The sequence below is a fragment of the Benincasa hispida genome, chromosome 11 (assembly GCF_027475165.1).
Source record: "Benincasa hispida cultivar pf3 chromosome 11, pf3_genome.v1.1, whole genome shotgun sequence".
Classification (NCBI taxonomy): Eukaryota; Viridiplantae; Streptophyta; class Magnoliopsida; order Cucurbitales; family Cucurbitaceae; genus Benincasa; species Benincasa hispida.
Genome location: NC_143488.1, coordinates 57,173,582 through 57,200,474, shown reverse-complemented (window position 1 = coordinate 57,200,474; position 26,893 = coordinate 57,173,582). Strand labels below are relative to the sequence as shown.

General features: G+C 32.5%; 2 protein-coding genes across 3 annotated transcripts; both read left to right on the top strand.

The window, feature by feature from the left end:
- Nucleotides 1-6,164: 6,164 nt before the first annotated feature.
- NPU (ATP-dependent helicase/deoxyribonuclease subunit B) lies at nucleotides 6,165-15,738 on the top strand. 2 transcript variants are annotated; one of them, XM_039047868.2, is made up of 9 exons: nucleotides 6,165-6,409; nucleotides 6,516-6,578; nucleotides 6,679-6,734; nucleotides 7,961-8,054; nucleotides 8,189-8,249; nucleotides 11,073-11,154; nucleotides 11,614-11,669; nucleotides 15,155-15,218; nucleotides 15,314-15,738. In XM_039047868.2, the coding sequence occupies exons 1-9, from the start codon at nucleotides 6,293-6,295 to the stop codon at nucleotides 15,375-15,377; spliced, it is 657 nt and encodes a 218-aa protein (XP_038903796.1). In that variant the 5' UTR covers nucleotides 6,165-6,292; the 3' UTR covers nucleotides 15,378-15,738. The 2 variants fall into 2 exon arrangements, with proteins under 2 accessions (XP_038903796.1, XP_038903797.1); XM_039047869.2 differs by lacking the exons at nucleotides 15,155-15,218; nucleotides 15,314-15,738 and adding an exon at nucleotides 12,282-12,656.
- A 5,824-nt stretch (nucleotides 15,739-21,562) lies between these two features.
- LOC120090733 (MATE efflux family protein) lies at nucleotides 21,563-24,283 on the top strand. The gene is made up of 2 exons (XM_039048446.2): nucleotides 21,563-21,957; nucleotides 22,551-24,283. The coding sequence occupies exons 1-2, from the start codon at nucleotides 21,814-21,816 to the stop codon at nucleotides 23,964-23,966; spliced, it is 1,560 nt and encodes a 519-aa protein (XP_038904374.1). The 5' UTR covers nucleotides 21,563-21,813; the 3' UTR covers nucleotides 23,967-24,283.
- The last annotated feature ends 2,610 nt before the right edge of the window (nucleotides 24,284-26,893 follow it).

Here is a 26,893-nt window from a genome sequence, read left to right as displayed (position 1 = left end):
TCATACTCAATTTGACACCATCGAGGTTCTGTGGAAGTCGTTCGTGCTGTTGGGGTGTTCATGACCAAGGCGATCGCTGAGTTCGAGTGCGCGGTGTTCATGATGTGTAACGGTCGTATTGGATGAGCGTTTGAGGTTGATGTGTTGCTGTGTTCGAGCATTTGTGATCAAGGAGCTTAGCGATGAATCTAAAAATGTGTGTAGCATTTCTCCTTGATCATTTGTAGTTTCATGTTGTAATTTCTGTAATGAATGCATAATCGTCTGTTTCTGTTTATGGCTGTATTTGTAAAGTTCGTATATGATTGTAATTTGGAATGATCTTTCTGCTGCTCATAGAAATCCTCGTGCACGATTTCCTTCATCCTCAATTGAGTACAATCTCTAATACATAATTTTTTGATGCTTTCAAAATAAAATATAGTCTTTAAGCTAGCTAATCTTCTTGGATGATCGGTCTTTAGGCTTGTTGATCTTCTTAGATGATCGATCTTTAGGCTTTTTGATCTTCTTGGATGATCGACCATTAGGCTTGATGATCTTCTTGGACGATCGGCCTTTAGGCTTATTGATTTCTTCGATGATCGACCTTTGGGTTTGATCGGCCTTTGGGCTTGATGAACTTCTTGGAGGATCAGTATTCGCACGAGGCTTCCGGAGAAACCTATTTCATGGAGTTGAACATGAGTTAGTGTTAATGTTGATGTTGATTTGATGTGATGTGGTTAAATCTCTAGTATTTCATCCTCTAATTCTCTCTTAATTGAGTGGATGTGCCTGACTTGAAAAAGAAAGGTATCGAATACTGATCTTAAGTCTTGGAAGAGTCTTTATGTCTTCAAAGGTCTTCTGTCTTCTAGGAGTGCAGCTTCAAGAGTCTTGGGAGTCTTGATGAATTCTCTCTAGGCTCTCTGAATGTAGAATTGCTCCCTTACAAATCAAGATAACTTCTCTATTTATAGGGTTCTCGAATGGGCTTCATGGGCTTGGGCTTGGTTGACCCATGGGTCAGGCTCCTAGGCCCAATTAGTTGAATTTGGGCTTGATTGATCCATGAGTATGACTCTTGGCCACAATTAGTTGGATTTGGGTTTGATTTGACATCTGGGTCAAATTCAACATACTTTTAGGTTTATAGACTTTAACCCAAATAATAATAAATATTAAATTGAACCAAGTTAATTCTATCCAATTCAACGGTCATGATGAAATCACGTAGCGTCGTCAAAATTTGTCTTCAACTTCAATTTGGGACACATGTCACCTCCTAATTGGTCAAATTTGATGATTTGGAATTTCGTCATTAATTTAATGAATGACGTGACAGTTTGTGATTGATCCAAAATTTCTCGTTCAACACATATTTTGTTCAAACAGAGATAAGTAGAATTATTGAATAAAAAAGTTTCAAAACAAAAACAGTTATCATAAAAGCATTATTTAGAGTTCAAAAAACTTCATCAGATACCCAGAGATATGAACTCAACTATGCACCTCAAAGACATATGAACTCAAATCAAATGACTCTGCCCAAGCACGGACATATGAACTCCAAACATTTTATCTCAAGTATGCGCCTCAAACAGCTCCATTGTGATACAAATACAACTGAAAAAATGATTTGACCTATTGAAAGTAAGGATACTCTATGTACAACCTAGCGCGTGGGACCCCCTAAAATATACGATTAATCATATTTATGAAAATTAATGTTTTTTTCTTTGTTTAAAGAAAGTGATAAAAGTGTATTTCCATTGGGGAATTATTCCAAAGAATTTTACATTAAAAAACCATCTTTGACCATTTATTTTAAAAAATGTATTTAATTTTGATTTTTTATTTCAATAAAAGGCTTTTAATGTTATTTTTGGACAAATTTACCAATTTTTTTTTAATTATTTTTGTGTTCGATTTTTATATAAATTTTATGATTAATGAGGCTTGCTTAATGATGAAAAGAGAAAATACATTTATTATGAAGAGATAAAAATTCATTTAATATGATTTTTTTAATCTTCGATTATGGAGATAAAATGCATTTAGTATATAGTTTTTTTTTCTTTTTTCTTTTTCAATTGGAGAGAGAAAATGCATTTAACGTTTGAATTTTTATATTATATGATATATTCCATTGTTTGTTTCGATCACTATTTGTTTTCAAGTAATATATTCCGTTGTTTATTTGACATATATCCGAGGTATTCTAATATATGTGCCCTTCTAATTAGGTATCGCTTTTGTGCCTATAATATTTTTTCTTGATGTCTGATATATATGTGTCATTCTAATGCAATTTTCATATGATGATTTGACTTATTTGAGTTTGTTGTATTGTAGTTCATTGTTTATTTTGACTTTGTTTATATTTTGTGTTATTATCTCATATATAAGATAGTCTAGATTTAAGGTTATTTTTAAATATACGTTAGAACAATTGTGTTAGATGTTTGTAAATATTCTAACTAGGGGTGTTAAAAAAAATTGATGACCTAAAAAACTCGATCAACCCAACCTAACCCATGCAGTTTGGGTTGAGTTATCAATTCTTTTGGGTTGAGTTGGGTTCAAATAAATGAAAAGGTTATGGGATGGGTTGGTTCATGGGTTCACCTGAAAGAACTCAAACCAATCTGAGCTTATTATAAACTTTAAAATGTATGTATATTATATATATATATATATATATATATATATAAAATATATATATATATATATATATATATATACGATATACATATATTTATTTTAGTTTTATTTAATTTCATTATTTTATTTTTTATAATTTAAGGCTTGTTTGGTGGACAACTCAGATTCTGTTTTATGTTTGCAGATTCACAGAGTTTATGTTTAGTTGGCCGTTTGGATTCGGTTTCCGAAAACTATTTCCAGATTCTGTGATCCAAACGGGGCAAATTTTGACAAAAAAACAACTTTTTTATGTTTTTAGTGGATCCATATTTCAAATTCAAAATTTTAAAATGCAGAATTATATTAAAAATGATAAAAAAAAACAATAACACAATTATACTATTTCATGTTATAAACTCAATTATTTTTATTCAACTTAAAATATGTAATATATATATATATATATTACATGATATTACAAAATAATAATTATACAAAAACTTTATATAAAACAAGTTCAAGAATTAATTAGTAATGGTTGATATTCTAGTGTATAATGAGTAACTAAATATATTTGTAATCACATTATATATTTTTGTTTAAATTAAAATTTAATACTACCAAACACATATGATAAAATATGAAATACAACTCTTTTTTTTAAATTGCTTACCAAACAGATTCTTATTATCCAACAACTCCTAAAAATAATCTTTTGGCACTTTGGAAAGAGATTTTACATTATATGAATTGAAATTGAGTTGTTAATCTTAATTCAATATACAAAAATAATTAAACCAAATTTGTACGAATTAACATTTTATTTTCTTTCAAAACAAAAATTTAAATAAATGACTCGAGTAACCCAAACCAACCCTACAGAAACATTTCATGGTTGGCTTGAGTTGGGTTCGTTTTCTTGATGAGAGTTATTTGGATTGAAAGAATTTACAACTTGAACAATTGAGTTTAGTCTAAAAAGTCCTTCAACCCAATCCAACCCACGAACACCCCTAATTCTAACTAATATATGAAATATACAAGTAAGATTGACTAAATTCCTGGTAGATTCATGATTATTTTTAAATATACTTTAAAACGTTTACAATATATATCATAATCGGATATAAACAAAATTATTTTTCACAGTATATAAATCACAGATGGACTCAAATATCTACATAAACAATAGTATATATCATAATTTTTCAACATAGATTTGACCTTTCTAGAACTCTAACAAGGGTCGTTACTACCAGATGCACATTTTCATTCAAATATTTAGACCAATAAAGCATAAAATTCAATGAAACAGTGAGGACTATTTATTAGATTAATAAATAAATCAAATAAACAAAACATTTAATCGAGGTCCTCTAAAAACATTTTTGAAGAAAATTTCCAAAACAGTAAAATATCCTGTCTGACAATAAATTCAAATTTCAAAATAATCATATGGCTATAAACATAGACTAAGCAGAAGGGATTCCCGCTTTGTCAAGGTTTCATTTGTCACTTGTTGACCTATTTCTGTCATTACCTGAAAAACATAGAGGAAGAAAGGATGAGTATATAAATACTCACTACTGGACCCTAACCATTCTTTTTAGGCAACGGTGTACAATCAGAATTTATTAGTTGTGGTGATCCCGAATACAACATATCAGTCATAAACGTGATTCCTTACACATATCAATCAAAGGCGTGTAACTCGAAGGTACACATATTAGTCAATGCGTGTAACTAGAGGTATACATATCAGTCATAGATGCAGTCTTGGGGGAGTACTCATCAGTCATAGGTGTGTATCCCAAAGGTACATAATCAGTCATAAAAATATAGGCTGCCTAGATAAAAAAAAGTTAGCACATGCCATATATACTTAGCATGCATTAGTCCATATATAAATATTCTATCATAATCACAATCATCTAATTCAAGAAGTTTTAACATCATAGTCAAAACAATCTATATCATTAAGTCAAATAGTCCAATCATCATCATATGGTTGAGACGACTAGTTTGAAGGTGAATTAGTAGTAGGACACTTACCTCAAATTGCAAGTCCAAAATTTAGAATTCTGCTAAGTAAAGAGATCCTCCTTCTAACTTTCCCTAAGCTTCTTCCTAACTCTGGTTCACCTCTCCTGTATAGAAAAAAACTTGTAAAAAGTCTCTTCCATTGTCAAGATCCGTGTAATAGATGTATCACCCACTGCACAGATCTTGACATTCAGGGTATGGAGCCACCGTCGTCGAGGTCAGCGTGCGTAGGCACATAAAGCTTATAGGGGTCACCACTCCCGTCTTTATGTGCTTACGTGTAGGTCCGACCTTTCCGTTTTTACGGAAGCTTCTGCATGCGGCTTCTCCCTTTCCGAGGGGAGTGGATCTCATCTCAGAATCATGTCCTAGGACACAAGGAAAAAATTATAACTTTAACCTCAAATCCCAATTTCATCCATAAAATTATTTTAGAAAATAATTTCGTTCACCAAAATCCAAATGTTAAACCCCAAACTTCGGCATTAACAAAATAACATTCATACAACAAATTCCCGTATTTATACAAATATCATTTAAATTTAATTTTAGTCTCCGATTAGCAAAATAACGTTCAAACAACAATTCAAAATAAAATAATGAAAATTTAAATAAAATAATGAAAATTTAAATAAAATAATAAAAATTTACATCAAAATTCGGGATGTTACAATATATGACAATATATACCATACATAAGGATAAGAAAAAAAAAAGTTTGCTAATTCCAAATCTATTGCCCGAGTTCGTCGTTCATCGTCCAAATCTACTTGTCGTCTGCTCTAAAGTCAAGTTCGCCATTCGTCCAATAGATCTTCTCGCTGTCCGCCATCCATTCATCCTTAGTGCGCTGCCATTCATCATTTGGTCACCGACGAGGATCTAAGAAGGTGCTATCGTTCGTCGTCGTTTGAGAAGCTATCATTCATCGTCGATCCACCGTTCATCTTTCGTCTGTGCCAACTTATTCTTCGACGTGATTAAAGAGAGAAAGAGAGAAGCTAGTAGAGAGGAGAGAGAGACAAAAACTCATTGACGACCGACAACTAAGGGAGGACGACGAATGAATGTCGATGATCGAACTATGAACTCCGATGATGAAGGTGGCTGGTGGCTGTGGAACTCCACGAAGTTGAGAAGAGTCGCAAGAGAATGATAGAATTTTGAGAGAGGAGGGAATGAGGAATAAAGAATGGGACGTGGGAAGGGAATTTTTTTCTTGTGGAGAAAGAGAATATTAGGGAAGAAGAAAAGTTTTTTTGGAAGAGAGTTTATTGGGGAGAAAATCTTTATATATATAAAATATCAAAACCAATATATATATATATATATGGTAAAAAATAGATCGTTCGAGTTATTTATGTCATATGGGCCTATTTTTAAGGCCTTTTATGTATAAAGCCCATTATCAATCACATTTAATTGGGCCAGGTTTGAAATGGACATGGGCATAGATGGGCCGAAATAAAAACCCAATTGGATCAGAAAGTAGCGGGCCCATGGATAACTCTGGGCCCTGGGAACCGGGTAGCAAGGATCCCCGCCAGTCCAAAGGGAGAGGAGAGAAACTGATTCTATAGAGCTCCAAATCTTCGAACGATTCGGCAAATTACTGTCGACGATGGGAGAACCTCCAATTCTATCTCTTCTCGTTTCGCTATTGTCGCTGGTTCCGATTTCGCTGGCATACAGGCCCGGAGACATCGTTCCGATGAGCAAGATGGGACAGTATCACTCGGTTTGATTTCCTATTCTCGTTTGTCTTCCACGGATTCTTGTTTGTATCTTGTCGTTTCCGATTACTTGTTCGTCTTTTTCACAGTTGTATATTTTGTTTATTTCAGTCGAGAACAGTTTGGCATGATATGATAGGTCGACATTGTCCAATTTTTGGCGTCAATCGGGAGGTATTTATTCATCAATTGAGTTGTATGTGCTGTCCATCTTTCGACTTTGCTTCTTCATTTTCTTTTATGATTTAAGTAACTGATCCATTTCAATTTCTAGGTTTTGGTTCCTATACCGAAACCGGTCGGCTATACAGGAGCTGATCCGTATAAAATGTGAGAATCTTGTACTGAAGATCGTGCCTAAATTTCTTTTAGTTTATGTCAATTTCTAGTAGTGCTGAATTCTTTTAAACCGATGGTTTAATCGTACATTAACTGAATTATAAATGTTTATATATCTTAATCTTATAACCTGCATCTGCCAATCAACACTCTCTCATTTCGAAGCATTTGTCTTGTGCTGAACTTCTTGCTATAATCATGAAAATGGATAGCGAAGACTGGTTCTTCTAGACTGAGAATAATAATATAGTTGGTCCAATCAATTTACTAGCCAGCAATCTGCTGAGGATATTCATGTTCTACTGTTGTTTTGATTTTTCAGGTCTATTTCTTATAGTCTCATCGTTTATGCTGTGTGGAGAAATTTGTTGCATCTCTTTTACTTCTTAAAACATATTTAACAAAGCAAATGTAGTATAATAAGTCACGTTGCATAAAACTATTTGTAGTATGCAACAAACAATGCCAGAACTTGAAAGATCTCATCCGTCATTTGCCTGACTTTGGAAACAATAGTCTGACGAGAGGTCTTTTTTAGGCAAAAAAATTCTCTTTTTCTTCTTTGTTTGCTTAATAATAACATTTTCTACCAGTTAGAAGGTTGCAATATTTCCTAATGCCTGCTATCTATCTTGAGTTTGTATTGTTTGCCTTAGTTTTTCAAATCTCTGTTGCATTGCACCTACTATGCAAAATGGAGGAGTTTGACCCGCACGATGAGAGTGTGGGTAATGTGTAGGGATTATGCTAACCTTAAGGTCACTTTAACAATTAATGCACAAAATCTCCTTATGTTACCTTTATTTTTATTTCTAATTGTGGTCAGCTGTACATTGTTATGCCATCGCTTTTCATTACATGTTTGCAATGAGTAGGCTCAGTTGTTAAAAAGTCAGTTTACATTTTCGATATTTATTGAGACTATAGGTCCTAATTTTTGTGATGACCTGCTAAGATATTAATCACAATAAGTCCACATATTGTGACGAAATGCTAGATATTAATACTCCATAGATTTTGCAATAATAAATAATACTGGATATAAAAGCTATCTGATGGGATTACTTGAAGCATATTTGAAATTTTAATTTATCTAGTCTCTTCTGGTTATTAATAACACTGTGATTGCTTTTGTATTTGCCACAATATTTTGTCTTGTCTTGTGGATGATTACACATCTTGAGTTATCTGGTGGCATACATCTTATTTGAATATAGATCCTTTCAAGTTGGAAAAGAGAAGTTTCTTGTCCCATGGCTTCTTGTGATAAATCGCAGAAGTGCAGAAGTTCCAATGATTGATGTCCACTTGGTATGGTGTATATTATAGATGGATAAGATATTTGTTTATTTCCACAGTTAGATGGATGATTCAATCTTTCACTGTTGAGATGAGTTGCTAACTATTCACATCTAACAGCCATCGTCAATTTATTTGTGTTGCAGAGATATTCTGGAAGTGATCTTCATGGTGTGACTGCCAAAGTAGTAGACATGCCTCATATCTGTATGTTTCGACTCTGTTAATGCTCTCCACACTTGTTCCTTAACTGATACATAGAATTATAGTTCTTTTTGCTGGACGTGGGGAATGGGGACCTATAAAATTGATGCACCTACAGAGCCCTTTTTAACTAGGGTTTAATATAAGCATTATCCACTTTACTCGCATATCTAAAACTAATGTGGATTTTTTAAGCTAAGTGAAAAATATCATGGACTACACCGTCAATGAGATTTGGAGACCTATTATTTTCCGAATGCTGATTGGCACTGTAGTGCGCCGCTAAGTGAAATATCCCCATATCCTTACAAAAGTCCATATTTATACATAGATATATGGTTCCTTTTGCTGAAATCATACGAACATATAATAGAATATGGGTTAATTGCTGACACTGTTGCTTTTTAACACATTTGTTGATGAGCTACCTATGCGAGAGACTATTTTTAAGAGACTTGTTTACTTTGGGATAATCAAAAGCAGTTTTGTCCGACTTGGAATGGGGAGATGAGATAGAAATATTATGTGTGTGGGTGGGGGGGATGGGAGAGGAGAGAGAAGGGAAAATTGTGACAGGGAGAGAGAGAGAGTACGGGGAGGGGAATGAGCAAGGATGAGGAGAGAGAATGTAGAGAGGAGAGATGATGATGGGGAGAGAGTAAGTGGGAATGGGAAAGGGGAAAGAGAGGGTGAAAGGCGGTACTAGCTTATAGAGGTTTGAATGTTCATGACCTCATTTAAAGAAAATGTACTCAGTTGCTCCTATCTCCCTTGAAGTACTTTTATAGTTTCTTCTACATCAATAGTACAACAATATGAGCGTGACATTGTGGCGGTCTCCAGCAATGAGCTCTCCCACATAAGAAAAAGCTCAAAAGCCTTGCACTCTCGCACTGTCTAGGAGTACCATATTCAACATTTCCAAAGTAGATTAATGCTTTATCCTCCACCTGTTCTCTCCAGTTTCTTTCTCCACTTCCCACTGGATGGTTCCTCTTGTAGCCCCTTTCTTCCCAAGTCCATGCAAGCTTTTTCTGAAAGAAATTGTTCCTCTTGCAATATCTGGAACATAAAGCTTCTTTACCCAACCCAATCCCTTTTTTATTTGAGACCTAAATATGGAGTGCATCAATTAGGAGCGGGAATAAGAAAAAAAAACTATTTATAATAATAACCTCCACGAACACTTCTTTCACCCTACAGGCCAGCAGCAACCTTGAAGAATTGTTTTCAACAATTTGGACTACAAACTTGGATATTAAAATAAACATTTCCATTTCAGCAGTGATAAAACTACGCCAATTTCTTTTATGTGTACACAAGCAATCAGCGAACATTGTTGTTGCGTTTAATGAAGCCGACAATCTTATTCATCTATGTCATTGAAAATCTCTTCTTACCATAACATCAAAGATGGTCCGCGAAGTTAGATTCATTGAAAAATGTAATAGCTTTCCACTAACCAACCATTATTGTTTAAGATCTACACCCAGAAAGATCCATCATGAAACCTTGTTTTATTTTATTTTTTGTATCTGGAGCCATTAAATAATGTGTACCAGTGTTTGTTCTACCAGAAGAAATTCCCAAAGAAATCTAATTTAGAGGAAATAATATCCTCTTTTCTTCTAATTAGGGTCACTTGGTTTGATAAATCTAAAATTGCTACAATTGCTTAAATTTCTCTAAAATTCCAGTTTGGCCTTCTTTAGATCATTGATGCCACTATAGTGCTTCTCCATCCAAACAGAGCACAACTACCAGCTTTTCTCCCTTGATGTAGCCAACGATCAAGATTCATCCCATAAAATCTAGGTACCTCTAACTTTAATTGCATATTAAACGCAAGCTCAATTTCATTTGCTTTACTATGCTCTAGTACTTGTCCAACCTTCCTAGTAGTCTTAGAAGGCAACACCTCTGTCTACACTCTCTCAATCCTCTTTTTCCTTCTCTCTCCTGGCAAGGTCATTTCTCCCCCATCACATACCTTCCAATTTCTTAAACAAGCTCTTTTCTCCACCATGTTTCGCACTCCAATAATCTTCTCTTCAATGGCACTGAGTTTGGTTCTTTCTTTCTATTTGCAGTCATTCCTCATAACTGTATTGCTGTATAGTATAATTAATGATTCTACTTCTATTTAATTTATCGACAATAGATACGTACTTAGCTTGAACTTGATTTGAGAGCTCTCCCTTTATCTCAGACACCACGACTTTTACCCCAAAGTTACCTTTTTAACCTATAAGTTACCGTTACTGAATACTTCTCTTATCTCACAACTTTCCCACCCTTCAATTAGTAACACCACTAAGTAACAAATGATAGATCATACAATTTACCTGCACTACGACTATCCACTGTGCACTTCCCATCACTCTCTTCCTCTGATATACATGAATATCCAGGGCCTATTATAGTTCTCCCGTAATGTGGATATCCAATTTGTTACACAAGAAATCATTTCCAGTACATTTCTAACAGTTGTTTTCTATCATTATTCATGTTCCTTTAGACTATTCTTTTGTCATGGGTGGTTATATCCTCTAGCTTTATGCTAGAAATTGTTTCCAATACATTTCAAACCATCAGTGTCATTGCTTATATTTGTGGGTTGACGTCTTGATGATTCTTGCAGTACGATTTAAAGTTCATAGTCTGGTACCTGATAGGAAGACAGATAATATGGGGAGTGGCTTTCTGTGCATTATTTAGAACCTGTTGAGGGTTAATAGCATATTACTTATTAAATTCCTGACCGATCCGTCTTGCTCCTTAAAGTGAAGTTCTTTCTTGGCTTTCTGACTACTTTCTTCTCAATAGATACTGATACACATCCACATATTAGCAAAGAATTCTGGGATCAACAACATTGGCCAAAGCACATCCTCGTCCGTTATACATGGTAAGTCGGTGATTCTTTTTCTTACTGATTGGAGGCTTATATTACAATCCTTTTTCATAGGATATGGATATACTTTGCATATTCCAAAATCCGCATATGGTAAACTAGTTCCTTTGTAGATCATGATTTAAAGAATAATATTAATAACGACATTTTAGTTTATGATTTGAATGATAACATGGGTAGTTTCTTCCATAGGATTTGATTATGAGTGGATTCAACCGTGAATCGAATTGTCTGGTACATTGATTGTGGACCGGTGGAATGTAAAGGAGAAAGAAACATGTACTGAATAAATCATAATTGGTAGAGTTACGGGTTCTAATGTGGCAAATCATATTTGTTCCTGGAGGCTGTCATTTACGCTTCCATAACTTCATGTTAAAAAAAAAATGCACGTGATTGAAATTAAGCTTTCTGCAACTTTCTGATAAACCTATGTTCTTGGCCGTGTTCTAGGGAGGAGCAATCGGAGATTGATGTGGTTTCTGGATTATATGTTTTGTTCGGATCAGGTAAAAACATTTAGGTTAAACTACCATTTTGGTTCTTAAACTTTCAAATTAGTTCTATTTTATTTTTCTATACTTTCAAAATATCCAATTTTAAGGCCTTTTTAAATATAAAATATATTTAAAAATATTTACATTTTATAGCAAAAAGTATAAAATTACAAAACACTTTTCAAACTTTTTACTATAAAATGTAAATATTTTTGGGATCTTTTTATTTATAAGAATTTCCCCAATTTTTAATCTATTTAGTTTTAATAAATCTTAAATTTAGTCCCTAGTACTATTTTATTGTTGATTTTTTCTAAACTTTATTATTATTATTTTTATTATTAATTTTGGAAATATAATTTCTTATTGTTGTATTTTAGTGCATGGAAATTATTATTTAACCAATTTCAATAAAATATAACTTCAAGGGACTAAATTTAAAATATATTAAAAAAATATAAATACTAAAATTGGATGTTTGAAAGTACATGAATTAAATTTGAACAAATTCCAAAGTATATGGACCAAAATGATACTTTGAACAAATATTTATTATTTCTACTGCTGTGCTAAGAGCGAGGGATTTCTTTCTGATGGCTACTTCATCTAATAATTCACATACAGCATAACAAGCTTCTCGTGCTTGCAGTTCGAAAATTTCAGGTCCCATTTCCTTTTAGTTTTTTTGTTTTTCAAAATTAAAACCCAAATTTGTTTTATAACAATTCTTAAAAAAAAAGAAAAAAAGAAACAGATCTTAGATCCTAAGTTTTTCCAATAGCTCCCAAAATTTAAATTTATTTTGTATTATAAAAGTTGAACACGATTTTTTAAAACACGTTTTATAAGCATAATTAATATTGTTATTTATAAAGGTTAAAGAATATTGGTATTTATAAAGTACTAGATCGAAAGACTGAAAAAGAACAAAAGAAAAAAAAAGAAAAAGAAAAAAATAGACGGAGAATTGAGAGCGAGGTTAGAGAGACGGAAAGAAAATCTAGGGACATGTTCGTGTTAGATGCGTGTGTGTGCGTGTTGTGGAAAATAAATGAATAGGGAAGTTATAGACGGTAGACAAAGAATGGTAATCTAGATAGATAGATAAGCAGAGTTGCATGAGGGTGGTACGAATGTCGGTTGGACTTTGAAAAACAAAAGCCTTAGACTTTGTTTGAAAACGCCTTTTTGTTTTTGTTTCTATTTTTCTGAAACAAAACTATACATATTTCATTACTAAATTTTTTTTTATTTTTTTTGCCAATGGTAAAAACCATCCAATGAAGTAGGGTGGTAATCGTAATTCCTTCATCAAATTTTTGATTGTAAAAAATAGTGGTCAGCATGATAGACGAAAACCGAGCAGACCTACCGAACCAAGGTCAACCAGTGTCGGTTTGGAAAAAAATCATTTTTTTTAAAAGAATAAAGCCAACCGATGACTATTACTCTTCAACGGTTGTGATCGGTTTGAACATTTACTAAACCGATCATAGTCGGTTTGGTGGCAGTTTGGTCGGAAAATTGACTCTGACCAGCGGATGTACATCCCTAGTAAAAATTGGGTTCTTAAACTTCTACAAAGGTTAAAATTGGTTTCAAATTTATAATAGTTTGTAAAAGTTAGACCTCCAACTTTTACAATTTGAAGGCTCAATTTAACACTAATTATTATTATTATTTTTTGAGGGTTCAATTTTTACAACTAAGTTTGAAGGTATAATTTCAACTATCACCAAACTTTAGGAAGGTCCATACTTTAGGGATGATTTTTGCGATTGTTGTTTTTTTTTTTTCCTCCCAAAAAAAAAGATGATGAATAATATTTTTCTGTTTTTTCTGGCTGCAAGTTGTTTTTTAGTTTTTCAGTTTCTAGAAACAAGGTTGTTTAATAACAACTTGATTTTTTGGTTTTGTTTCTCAAAATCAATGGTTTTGTTTTGAATTCTTACCCAAATTTCAAAAATGTTTTGTTTTGAATTCTTACCAAATTTGAAAAATGCTTTGTTCTATTTTTTTTAAAATAGTTCTTTTAGTTTTCATAGCATTACTGAGATTTCGAAAATTTTTGTAAAACATAGATAACAATATAACGAAACTTATAGCATAATAAGTTTAATTTTAAATACCAGAAACCTATTCATAACCAAATGGGATCTCAATTAATTCACTTTTTCAATACTTTTATTTGGATTGTTTGTTTGGTGGGAATACAAGTTTCATAGAGGGGAGATTTGAATAATCACGTTTGTTTTGCATTTACTGGGTATCTTAGGATGTCCACATAGAGAACGTCTTGAAGGTTATGGAGACGTGGGTTTTATGGATTTTTGTGTCGAGGACATCTCCTTTTTACTTTTTTTAACCCTTTTTTCATTATATATATAAATAACATTCTTCTTTATTTTCGTTTTATAATTTAAATAAATAATGTCTACTATGCACTAGTTTAATTTTTTATAGTAAGATATTCAAATTAATATTTATTTTTATAAAAAATCATAAATAATATATATTATTTTGTTGAAAAATAACAAATAAAATAATTAAAATATATTAGTTTGAAAACTTCAAATTAATAACAAAAAATATATTATATAAGTTTAAATTATATTAAATTAATTATAAATGTATGAATAGTTTTAAGAGCATTCGTGGAACATTATGTAAATCTAAGACATTCTCGGCTAGAAATCCTATAAAACAAACACAATTATCTTTAACATTTTCAGATATCTTAAAAAAATATTCCTACAAAATGTAGTTATTTAAGGATGTCAGATATCTGTAATTCCAGACATCTAAATATTTTGGTTATCTACATTTCTAAGAAACAAACGGACAGATAGAGTTTGAAATAAATTTTTGAAACCAAAAGGCCAAGTTAGAAACGAAAATTTGTTTTTCAACGAGCTGTACATTCTACCTTTCTAAAGCTGATAGAAAATATATATTGTGTTTCTTCTTTTAATAGGAAATCATAAATCAAAAACAAATATTAGAATCAAATGGACCTTTGGATAGGAACATGGGGTTAAATTTCGAGCTATATGTTGAAATATTGCTCGAAATTTTGGTTAACATAATGAACATTTCCCCCCCCTTTTTGACAGAAAATTTGGAATTTTATGGTTTTAAAATGTCAAACTTACTTTTCAAACAACGATTTGTTTAATCTATTATATTAATGCAATGGACGATAATTTTACTCTAGTTACGAAGTGAAATATCAAAGAGAGGTAGGAGTTAAAGAAAATTGGGAAAGAGATCCATGGAAAAAGAAAATTTAGAAAGAGGTATGTTATAGAGAAGTGAAGACTTAGAGAGAGGAGAGGAAGTGGAAAGATAACAACATATTTAGAGAGAGGTATAATTAGAGATTGTTAGAGAGGAAGTAAAAAATTAGATTGGGAAATTTGAGATAGTGAGAGATGTTATAGAGGGAAAAAAGAATAGTGTTGAGGAGGAAGGATGTCTGACTTTGTGTGGTGCAACAGGTCTTACGCTATCTTTTATTCTGTCGATTTTCATCTTGCAATCATCGAAGGACAAGTTAGCAAGGTACGAATAAATTTGGTCATGGAAGTAGTAGAAGAGATTATTGGGGTTTCATTGACTAGCTAAAAGGGAGGAGTTTTGTTTTTGTTGGTTTCCAGGTTTGTAAGAGAAACAGTAGTTGAAAGCAGCATTCCTGACGTTGGAGTAGCAAAAGTCGAGTAGAGTCTAGTGGAGGGAATTCTTCACGGAAACACTTGCATGATATTAAGCTAGAAGTTGGCGTTACCCATTCAAGTTGAAGGGCTATAAATCACACTATCATTGGCCCTTCCAGAGGGATAAAAAAGCGGTATGCAACTTGCACATTTCTTTTAGAGACAAAATTTAACTCTTTATCTGTAAGGTGTATGTAACTTGGAAGACATCGGTCTACGTCTACCTCAAAAAAGGTCTAATATTACGGACCCCCATATTTTAATTTTCTAGGTCGGGGAAGAATCTTCTTTCTTTTAAAAAATATATTTTTCCTTCTGTAAATGCGACTAAGACTAGTTAGGTAATTCTACATTGGGTAATTTCTTTACACCCTTGTACTTTCTGTCCCTATAGTATTTCTCAATTACTGGCATCTCTTTTTGAAACCTTCAATTTTTATTTTAATCTCTGAATCTCATACTTATTTTATTCTAGTTCCAACTTTCTAATATTCTATTTAATTTTCTATCCTCATATTGAAAAGTTATTTTAGTCTTTATTTATTACTCTTTTTTCTTTATCATCTAATTTGAATTCGTTCCATTTTAAATCTAATAATATCTATCCATTAATATAAACTCAAACATTTATTCGTGTAAACAAGTGAATCAAGAGTAGAAAACATACATACATGCCTAGGTAAAGTTTTACTTTTTATTTATTCATTTTTTCTTGAAAAAGTATTGATTACACGAATCAGAATAATTTTGTGTAATGACCGTGAAATTTTGGGCTTTGTTTGAATTTTTAGAAATAATATTTTAAAAAAAGTTTTCAAATGCTATGTTAAAATTTTAAAACAGATTTTGAACTCTTTGTAAAAAAAATAAATGGTAAAACAAATAGGCATATATGTGGAGAAGTGTAGTTTTTAAGCTTAAATTTCAAAATTGAGATTTAGTAGTAAGAAAACCTTACTAATTGAAAATGAAATATGCAGAATTTAATAGAAAAAGGAGAAGGAAAATAAAAATAAATAAATAAGGAAAAAGGTGGTAGGAACCCCGAAGAGCGTATAAAAAAGTGTAGAGTTTGATGGTCCGAATAGACAATGCTCCAAATTTGAAATATGTCCCCCCGAGGATTAAAAACAAGACATTTTCTCGTAGAACTCGAGGAATACCGCCTACAGAAATAAAAGGGATTTTGGTTGCCTTTAAATTCTGAAAACAAAGACATATTTATTTGATTAAATGCAGAAACATCTGGTATTGAAGTGTCTTATGGTTATAAAGATAATGTTAATAAAGGCGGAGGGGGGGTAGTGCCAGGCGGCTATATATAACTATATTTCCAGTTGTGGGCACGATAATCGTTTCCAACAAACCAATTGTGTTAGAACTAGTTGTTAAACAAATATTTAGGTTATGCAATTAATTAATTAATTAAGTGTTTGTAAAATTAAGCAGGTGCTGGAGGATGAGTTGCAATAGCAGGTTTGGTTGAGACGTGTGGGATATTGAAAAAAAAAAGAAAAAAAAACAGGATATAATAATAATATGGTGGGAAGGGTAATAATGAGGGAGGAAGATGGTAAAAGTATGAAGTACGGGATGTTAATTAGTTAAATAGAAAAGGTATTTTAAAGTAGAAGAGTATATAGTATAATGACATAATGAACCTAAAATTAAATTAATAAATAATATTACTGGGTTGCATATGGGGGAACTGAGATTGGTCAGGAAAGCATCTTTCCGTACAAGAAAAAATGGGCGGTTAGTTGCTCCCCAGCCTCCAGCGGGCAGCGGGCAGCCTCATCTCAAATACATATATATTTACCAATTTACAATTACCCTTTTATTATTTGAAAATATTTACATATAGAATAAATGTCAAACTATTTATAAAATATAAAAAAGATATTGATAGATACGAATGGACTTATATCAACGTCTATTAGTAATAGACTTGTATAAGTTTTTATCACTATAGTATCAATGATAGACTTCTATCAGTTTCTATTATTGATAGATATTAATAAACTTCTATAATCATTTATCAGTGTCTTGTATCAGTTTCTATCCTTGATAGACGCTGATAGACTTTTATTAACGTCTATCTGTGATGATAATGTCTATCACAATTATCTAAAAGCAAAAAAACTCAAATCTAGCATCCAACTTCATGGGTAAATCAATTTTAACACAAAAAGTTAATGGGTGTTCAAGAACCAAACAAAATTAATGTAAAATGCCCAAAATCTTATCTCTAACGACAAAAAATTCTGCGAACTCTAACGTTGGTGGCGATAAGACATGGTTATGAGGATTGGGCTGCATGGATCTAAGAGTTAGAGGAAGAGAGAAAGTGAATTGGGTACAGAGAGAAAAGTCGACTCACCGACTTTTTTTTTTTTTAAAAAAAATCTAGACATGCCTTAGCAAACCCAACAAGAAATTTATACCAAAATCGCAAAATATAGAGCTTGACAACAATCAATACAATCTCATTCAAATAAATCTCATAAACATTTAGGAAAAAGGTCCCAAAGAAACAGTTGGATAATGCAAGCAACTAAGAAAATTTCAATTCTTACCAAAAGATTGAGAAATTATGAGAGCAATAATAGAATCCCCTTTTAAAGACCAATTAAAAATTAAAAGTGGGCTATAGTGGGAAAAACCTTCAATAGGTTTCCAGTTCTGACCCGATCTACCAAAAGAAGTTCGATGAATTAATGAAAATTAGAAATATTTTACAAAACATATTCGAAAGAAAGAAATTAGACAACGTATGAAAAACTTATTACTCTAATTTTGAATTTAATGGTTTAATGAGTTTTTGGTGTTTTATTCTGTTTTGTTGTTATTGAAAGAGAAGGATGACAGTATCGAGGGAGGAGAGAAAAACAGATGGAGATTGGAGTGGGAGAGAAATGACTGCCGAACGTTAGAGTGTGTGAATTAGAGAGAGACCGAGATTGGATCGAAGAAGAAGACGGAGAAGAGAGAAGATGGAGTAGAGAAAAGATGATTAAATATTGCTATCTTGTGTAAATAGTTTTTCTTATTTTTTTATTTTAAAAACTCGTCGGATTATTATTATTATTATATATATTTTTAATTTCATAATTTATAATACTTACTTTGGTTCATAGCTCATACCACCCCCGCGCATGCAATGCCCGACGTACGGCCCTTCAGAACTTCTTTCTTTCTTTACCCTTTTTGCTTTTCCTATTAAGCATTATTATTATTATTATTGTTATTAAATCAAATAAAACAGAGACATTTGGAAGGGATAAAGTTAATGACACACATAAATTAGAATTCATATGATACAACTCCTTAGCATTTGACTTTATATACCCATAATAACTATATTTAAGTACTTTTATTGCTTCTTCCTCATATATCTAACGATGTGTAAAATTATTAATCACATCGTGAGTTGGATTCCATTATCATATAATTTTCTCTCTTGGTACCAAGCACTCCTTAATTGAAACGAAAAAGAATATATAAACAATTATTTCCTACTAATTGTACTCTTCTCTATTGTTCTATTGTTTGGAGGGTTTTTTTTTTTTAATATTTTAATTAAGGTCTGCACAGTCTCAAAGGTAGAAAAAAAAAAAAATTATAAGTTACCGTTGTTGGCAGATTTGTTGACTTCCCACAACATACACATTGTAATTGATTCAACGAAAAGAGGCTTAAACAAACTGAGCCACTACTTCCTTCCTTGTACGTAGGCATATAATTAGAATGTGGATTTCATTACAAACATTAGTAAATAATAATATTCTCCATGCATTATGCATAGGCATACCCAATTCCAAAATAACTACCTTTCATTTCAATTCTTTTGAAGTGAGAATATGAAAAAAGTTGGCAAAAAGAAGTGATTAAAAAATGAAGAAAATAAAGGTACAGAGGGGAATTCATAGAAGCCAGGGCATTATCACAATTAATTGCAGGCCAAAGATCAAAAGGATATGTGTATATTATAAAATAATAGATGTAATATGAAATTAATTATGTGGTGGCATTCCACTTTTTGTTGTTCAATAAAAACAAAGCTAATTAGGGGACGATGACTATATATATATTTGAAAGGTTGCTTCCATCTACCCTTCCCAACCACCTACCACACATATTTCACTTCCCATTCCTTACTCAATTACTTTATTTCTTCCATTATTTCATTTGTATTTTATATATACTTCCAAATTAAGAATTAAATCAAACCTACATTTGTTACTACAAATCTTTTCATCTTATATACTATTTTTTCAAAATCATCAACAAACATACCACTAAACCCATATTACAAATTAACTAAAGATTCAAAAATTTTTGCCCAGCATATATATTTAGTGGGTTGATTTACTTATCCGGTTATAGGTTTTCCTATCTGTATAAACTTAAATTATAAAAAAGTTAAAAAATATCCTTGAACTTAAAATGTTTGTCGTTCGTTTTTTAATGAAAACCTAACCACATTTCTCTTATTGTTGGTATATGGATGAAAAGTCGTATATGAATAAAATATCGTTTATCTACATACTATGGATCACGTTCCTCTTCCATTTTCTCTCTCTTCATGACCTAATTTTTCTCCATTTCTCATTATTTTCCTTTGCTTCTTCAATACTTTCTTAATCCCCTTCTTTTATTCTTCAATCTCTAAAATTTTTCCTATTTCATATGTTTTTTTTCCCTCTCTGGTTAACTTAAACATCAAAATTTTAAATAAACAGAGGAGCTCAGTTATTTTCTTAGCATACCCAATATAAATAGAAAAAATTTCAAACATCCACCTAGTCACTTTCTTTAAAATTATCATGAATTAAAAAAAAAAAAAAAAAAAATTTTGTAAACAGTTCATTTAGATACCATCATTTTTCTATATGGAAACTGCAATTCTTACCCAATTTTTTTTAAGAACTAAATAGGATCTAAGACTTAAGTTAAAGCGTAAAGTCCCACGGAAATCTCACAAAATCCCAAAATCAAAATCTCCCCTCAAAACTCAACAAAAAAAAGAGTATCCTCTTTCTATCATGGGGAACCTTCTTAACTGATCACAATAGATAGACTAATTTAAATTCAAAACGAAACAACAAAGTCTTCGTTGCTACGAATTTAATAATATCCACATACTTTATTTTTCCCTCCCATCGATCATTCTCGACATACCTCCTTTTTTGTGTATTAAACTCAAGTGAGATATTAACCTACACTCAAACTACTACTAACATACAAGCTAGCTTATTAAGACATTTAAGTCATACAATTCCTTAGTAATTCTATTTATATTCTTCTTTCTTCTTGCTATAACCTACATAAATGAATGAATGGTATAGGAATATGAGCAATAATTGAAGAGAGGGTGTTATAGTGTGTGGTTAGTAGTAGGAGAGTAGAGAGGTAAGTGAATGATAAGTATATAGGAAGAATGTTACCGATAATGAAGCAGTTGGTGGGATGTTTAACATAATATATCACTATATATTATTAAAATATATGTATGTATCTATATATGTTTGATAGGATTATAAATGTAGGGGTGTTGCATATAATTGAAGGCCAGGTATCGCCATATGAGGCGGATGCGAGGAGAATGGGGGACATACACATAACCATCCATCATTTTGGTTTTGGCAACCCACAAATAATTGAAGTTGTAGCGACCAATAGAAGACCGAGAAATCATCACTCAATTTTGTTTTCTTAAAATAAAAATGAGGAAAAACGAAATATAGAGAGTTTAATTAAAATTAAAAAGAAAAAAAGAAAAGAAATGGGCCCCCATGCATGTATTTTGAAAACAATATCTTAAAAACAACATCATGTCGGACCAACGTGGAAAGAGTAAACTAAGTAAAAGGAGATATGGAGAAGGGTTATTAATTAAGAATAAAAATTGTTTAATACTGTGAAACCAATCCCACGCACGGTGAAGACATTTCGAAAATCGAAGAAAAAGTTGGGGTTTAGAAACATAGAATAATACACAAGTGGCCCATTCAAAGAGAGTAGATAAAGTTAATTCTTATATTAAATCTACAGTACACACTACACAGACGGAATATTATATAATATAAAAAGTGGTGGTCCATTTAGAACTACAAAACTATAATATAACATTCAAATTTAATCATTATTAATATTTGAGGAGGTGAGGAGAAACACTAACACACAACACACAACACACAACACACAACACACAACACAGAGGGAAATCATGATGAATTGTACTTTTTCGTTTCTGGGTTACTTGACAGACATTCTCTGTATTATAATGTTAGTTTTTATTTAAAGATAAAGGGAAAGGGTTTGTGTGTGTGTGTGTACTTTATGATTAATTTTGTGTGTGCTGGGACTGGGGTTTCATATAAGATGTGGAAGAGTAGTCAATATGGAGGAGTTATAAATGAGCAACATTATATTAAGAGGGGATGGCAAAGACCATCGCTAAAGATGAACTTAAGATGAGTAGTACTAGTAGTAGTAATAGTAGTAATAGTAATACTACGTTAGGAGGATTCTTTCGCCGCCTTTTACCTCTCCATGCTCTTCCCAATGGCCTCCCTCCACAACAGGTACCTTCCTTTCAATTCCTATTTATTATTCACTTTATATAACAATTCTGACTAACTTCTCTATCTCATATTTTTCCTTCTTCATTCATAAAAACAACCGCATTATTCTAAATTTATACTTCTACTAATGCAACTGGGCTGCTTTATTTACATTTTTTTTTAAAAAAAAAAAAAAATTATATTTGTAATATTACTTATTAAGGAATTTCCTATTAAGCCCCACCCATTTGAATTTTCAATTTTATTATATGTTCAGAATATAATTTTGTTGGTATCGTAAAATATGTTGTGAATCCAGCCCTTGCAACCGAGAATAGTTGCTTGTTTAATAACTTCTAAGGGGCGGCCCAACGGCACCAACCCCAACTATTTTTATTTATTATTATTTTTCTATTATTGTATAATTATAACATAGTTTAATTTGTTATTGTTTTCAAGATATGTTAGTTTTAGTAATAGTTTTAGAAAGACCCATAATATTGGTGAGGACTAAGAGCTGAAGAAGTGGTAAGAGATTGATAGCGATAGGGAATTGAGTTAAAGATGTAATTATGATGTTTGATAAGTTTTTGGCAATGATATGATCCATGCAGATGAAAGAGGAGTTAAAATCCTTGGCGAGGTTTGCAGGCCCCATAATAATGACGTCTTTTCTAATATACTCAAGGTCGGTTGTTTCAATGCTGTTCTTAGGTCATCTGGGAAAAGCAGAACTAGCTGGTGGTTCACTGGCACTTGGATTTGGAAACATAACGGGGATATCGATTCTGAAGGGCCTATCGACAGGGATGGATCCAATTTGCTGCCAAGCTTTTGGAGCAAAGAGATGGTCAGTTCTGAGTCAAACCTTCCTTAAAACGTTGTGCCTCCTGCTACTTGTGTCCGTGCCCATCTCCATCTTATGGCTGAATATGGAACCCATCCTTCTTTGGTTAGGTCAGGACCCTGCCATCGCTCAGGTAGCTAAGGTATACATGGTTTTCTCCATCCCCGAATTGTTAGCTCAAGCGCACCACCTCCCACTTAGGATTTTCTTAAGAACCCAAGGCATTACCACCCCAATTACAGTAGCCTCCGTTTGCTCTGCCCTTTTACACCCTCCTATTAATTACTTTCTGGTGACATATTTGAAGTTGGGGGTCGAAGGCGTGGCCCTCTCACTCGCATGGAACACATTGAACCTAAATGTGGGCCTCATGATTTACCTTGCGCTCTCTAGTAAACCCTTGAAACCTTGGCATGGGGTCACAATACTGTCAACTTTCCAGGGATGGCAACCTTTGTTAAGTTTAGCAGTGCCAAGTGCAATATCAGTGTGCTTGGAGTGGTGGTGGTACGAGATAATGTTGTTCCTTTGTGGTCTATTGAATAACCCACAAAACACTGTGGCGGCCATGGGTATTCTCATCCAAACCACTGGAATGTTGTATATAGTTCCATTTTCTTTAAGCGCAGGAATTACAACCCGCATAGGCCACGCCCTCGGGGCAGGGGAACCTATCCGTGCCCAGTGGACTGCCATCATAGGACTTTCTACGGGATTGGCTTTTGGACTAACTGCTTTCCTTTTCATGACCTCTGTGAGATCAGTATGGGGAAAACTGTACACAGATGAGCCAGAGATTCTTCACATGATCTCCTCTGCACTACCAATATTGGGTCTGTGTGAAATTAGCAACTCTCCGCAGACCGTCGCTTGTGGGGTTTTAACAGGGACTGCAAGACCCAAACTAGGCGCAAGAATAAATCTATATGCGTTCTACTTCATTGGGCTCCCCGTTGCGGTCCTCTCTACTTTCACCCTCAAAACTGGCTTTTTGGGATTATGGTTTGGACTAATGACTGCCCAGATTTCCTGTTTGTGTATGTTGGTGCGTACATTACTTCGAACAGATTGGATCCAACAAAGTGCCAGGGCCGTGGAGTTGGCTGCAACTGTGGGAGAAGAGACTGCCAAAGAAGAGGAGGATGTCGAAAGTGGGCTCTTAGATGATAATGCAGATCTCTGAGTCTCGAAAATTTCCAACTGGGAGCTTCTTGACCAAATGTCGGAATGGAGAAGCACAAATGACAGGTAGTGATAGATTGTTGAAACAATTGTAATTCGTTCTCTTAGAACTCAGAATCATTCTTTGTTTTTTTTTTTTGTCAATTCAAAGTTCCTATGTTGATATTATACAGTACGTATAGTTTTCACATGAGAGAGATCACTGATACATATAACAATATGAGCTTAGTGACAACCTAACCTAACGTAATAACAAGGTAGATGTATAAGCTAGTGAACATGAATATCGCCTCATGTTGACCTATGCTATTCAATTAAGTACAAGTTCTATTATCTACGCATTTTGAAGCTAACCACTGTGCTAGCAGTGGACAATGGAAGTCAAAAAGAACTCTAAAACATTAAATTCAAATGTTTAATGTAGCCACATCTCCTATGCATGCCCAACGCACTTACATACATATATATATATATATATTATATACATATCACACATGGACTTTGAATCGGAAGAAAAGGACCTAATTGCGAAGAAGATGACAAAACATAATGTAATTCATAAACCTTTGTTTCGATGTTATTGGTGGATGAGAAGAGAAGAAAAAAGCAACTGAATTGAAATGCCAATTCGCAGAGTAGACAAAAAGAAAAAAAATCATGGTAGAGAGAATGGTGAGGAGCCGAAACTGTGAGAGTTTACGAAATAAGACAACAAAACCAACTCCAGAATTCAAGAGATTGCGAGTTTCATGATGGAGGAGGCGGTGAGAAGGCCTAAGCAAGCAGGTAACGAAACGAAAAGACATATTTTGTGACTGACAGAGACCAGAGTACTACGTCTACGAATGCATCGTGTGCCTGTGCGTGCAAACCATTCATATTAAGAAGCACATACGGATATAGAATACGTATATAATACAAAAGGTCATTGAAGATTCGAGATATATATATATATATATATATATATATATATATATATATATATGATAATGCCTAATTAATTATTATAATACTTATTTTAAATGTGATTAAAATACATCGAAGAAGAGAGTAAAAACTTGAAAAAAAAAATCAATGAAGCTGAGGATGAAGAGGGTGTGAATAATGATTTAGATAGTGAAAGAGAAGAAAAGAATGAAAATTTAATTATCTTTTGAGTTTTTCTCTTAATTTTTTTAATTTTTTTTTTATCATTTTTAATTCATTTTGTTTTGGATCGCTCGATTTAAGTGGATTTTTATGTTTGAGAGTGATTTTAAAAAGTTTAAAATCATTTTTGTCATTTTCAAAATCACCGTATAATATGTTTAATCTTTCAAAATTAATTTTGATGACATGAAAATTGCATTTAAAAAGTGTAAAATTGAAAACTAAATTAATTTTGAGTAATTAAAAGTATGTTTTTGAGTGATTTTAAAAATGATTTTTGATGATTATAAATTATTCCAAAACATGCATTTAAATAAAATAGGTTGCGGGCCTTTTAAATGGCTGGGCTTAAATTGGAAAAAAAAAATGACTCAACGTATCTCCTTCACATATTTGGAAGCAGATTCGCGTATTTGAAAATAAAAAAAAGAATAGATACTTCAAATCACGGATCAGAAAAGTATCTGGACGTACCCGTATCTGATACCGATTCTCTGTATAATTAGAAGTATTCGTGCTTCCTAGATTTCATGTCAACAACTTTTTTTATCCTTATGTCTTAGAAAAAAACTTGGGTGCTCCATTGAATGTACTTATCTTAGTTTAATATAATTATGACATGTGGTATTTTTATTTTGTAAAAAAACAACTTTTTTTAATTATTTTTTTTGTATAGTAGAGAAATGAAAGTACAAGTGATAAGTGCAACCTAGGCTACACCTAATCATTACTCTATGTGTTATATATACTATTAATATGAAGTATGAGCATCCCTCCTAACTTTTGAGCAATACTTGGCTTCATCTCAATCAATAATATAATTAAAATACTTAAGACAGTTGTAAAAAGAATTTGTCATCTAATAAATTCATAAGTATACCCTAAATTGCACAAAATGCTTTTCTTCTATTGTGAAGCAAAGGGTTTGGAAGCTTTTGATTTTGTGCTATTCTCAACCATTTATCCTTCCTCCGTTCCAAAAAAAAATTTGAGTAATATTTAGGTCTGTGTGCATTCCTTTCAACAAATAAGATTTATTTTTAATATATTTTCTTAAAGAGACAAGTTTTCAATAGGTCTAATTCATTACAAGAAATTTGGTTTTTTTTTTTCGATAAACAAAACAGTTGGAAAAAGTTAATCGCTGAAAAAACCTTTCTTGACGGCATTTTGACCATCATCATTATCGTTGGAAAAGTCTCGTCGGGAAAATCTTCCCCAACCTGAAAAAGTCTCGTCGTCGGAAAAAAAAAAGATTTCGCGACAAAACAAGGATGGAGGATTTATGCTGACACTAAGAGGAACCATCAGCGAAAAATATTTCTCGCAACGATAAAAATTGTTTTTCACCATTGAGATAGATAAACTTCTGCCGAGGGTTCCTTTTAGCGTCGGGAGATGGTTACTTATCCCGACACTCAATTGACGATTTAACCGTCGGGAAAGATTATCTTTTCCAATGGCAAACTATTTTTGGTGTCGAGAGAAGTTACCTTTTGTCGACAGTGACCTATTTTAGTATCGGAAAAAAAGTAAAAACTCACGAATTAAAATTTTTTCCGATGCCTATACCATCGAGATTATATATTTAGGCGTTGGGAATATATATATATATATATATTTCAAATTACAAATATCATACTATTTGAATCTTACAGATATCAAATAAACTAAAATAAATACGGATAAAATTAATTAGATGTCTACAATATTAAATAATATCCACAAAACATGTTTGAATCTTACAAAATTTTCAAATAAACAACTACTAATAAGATT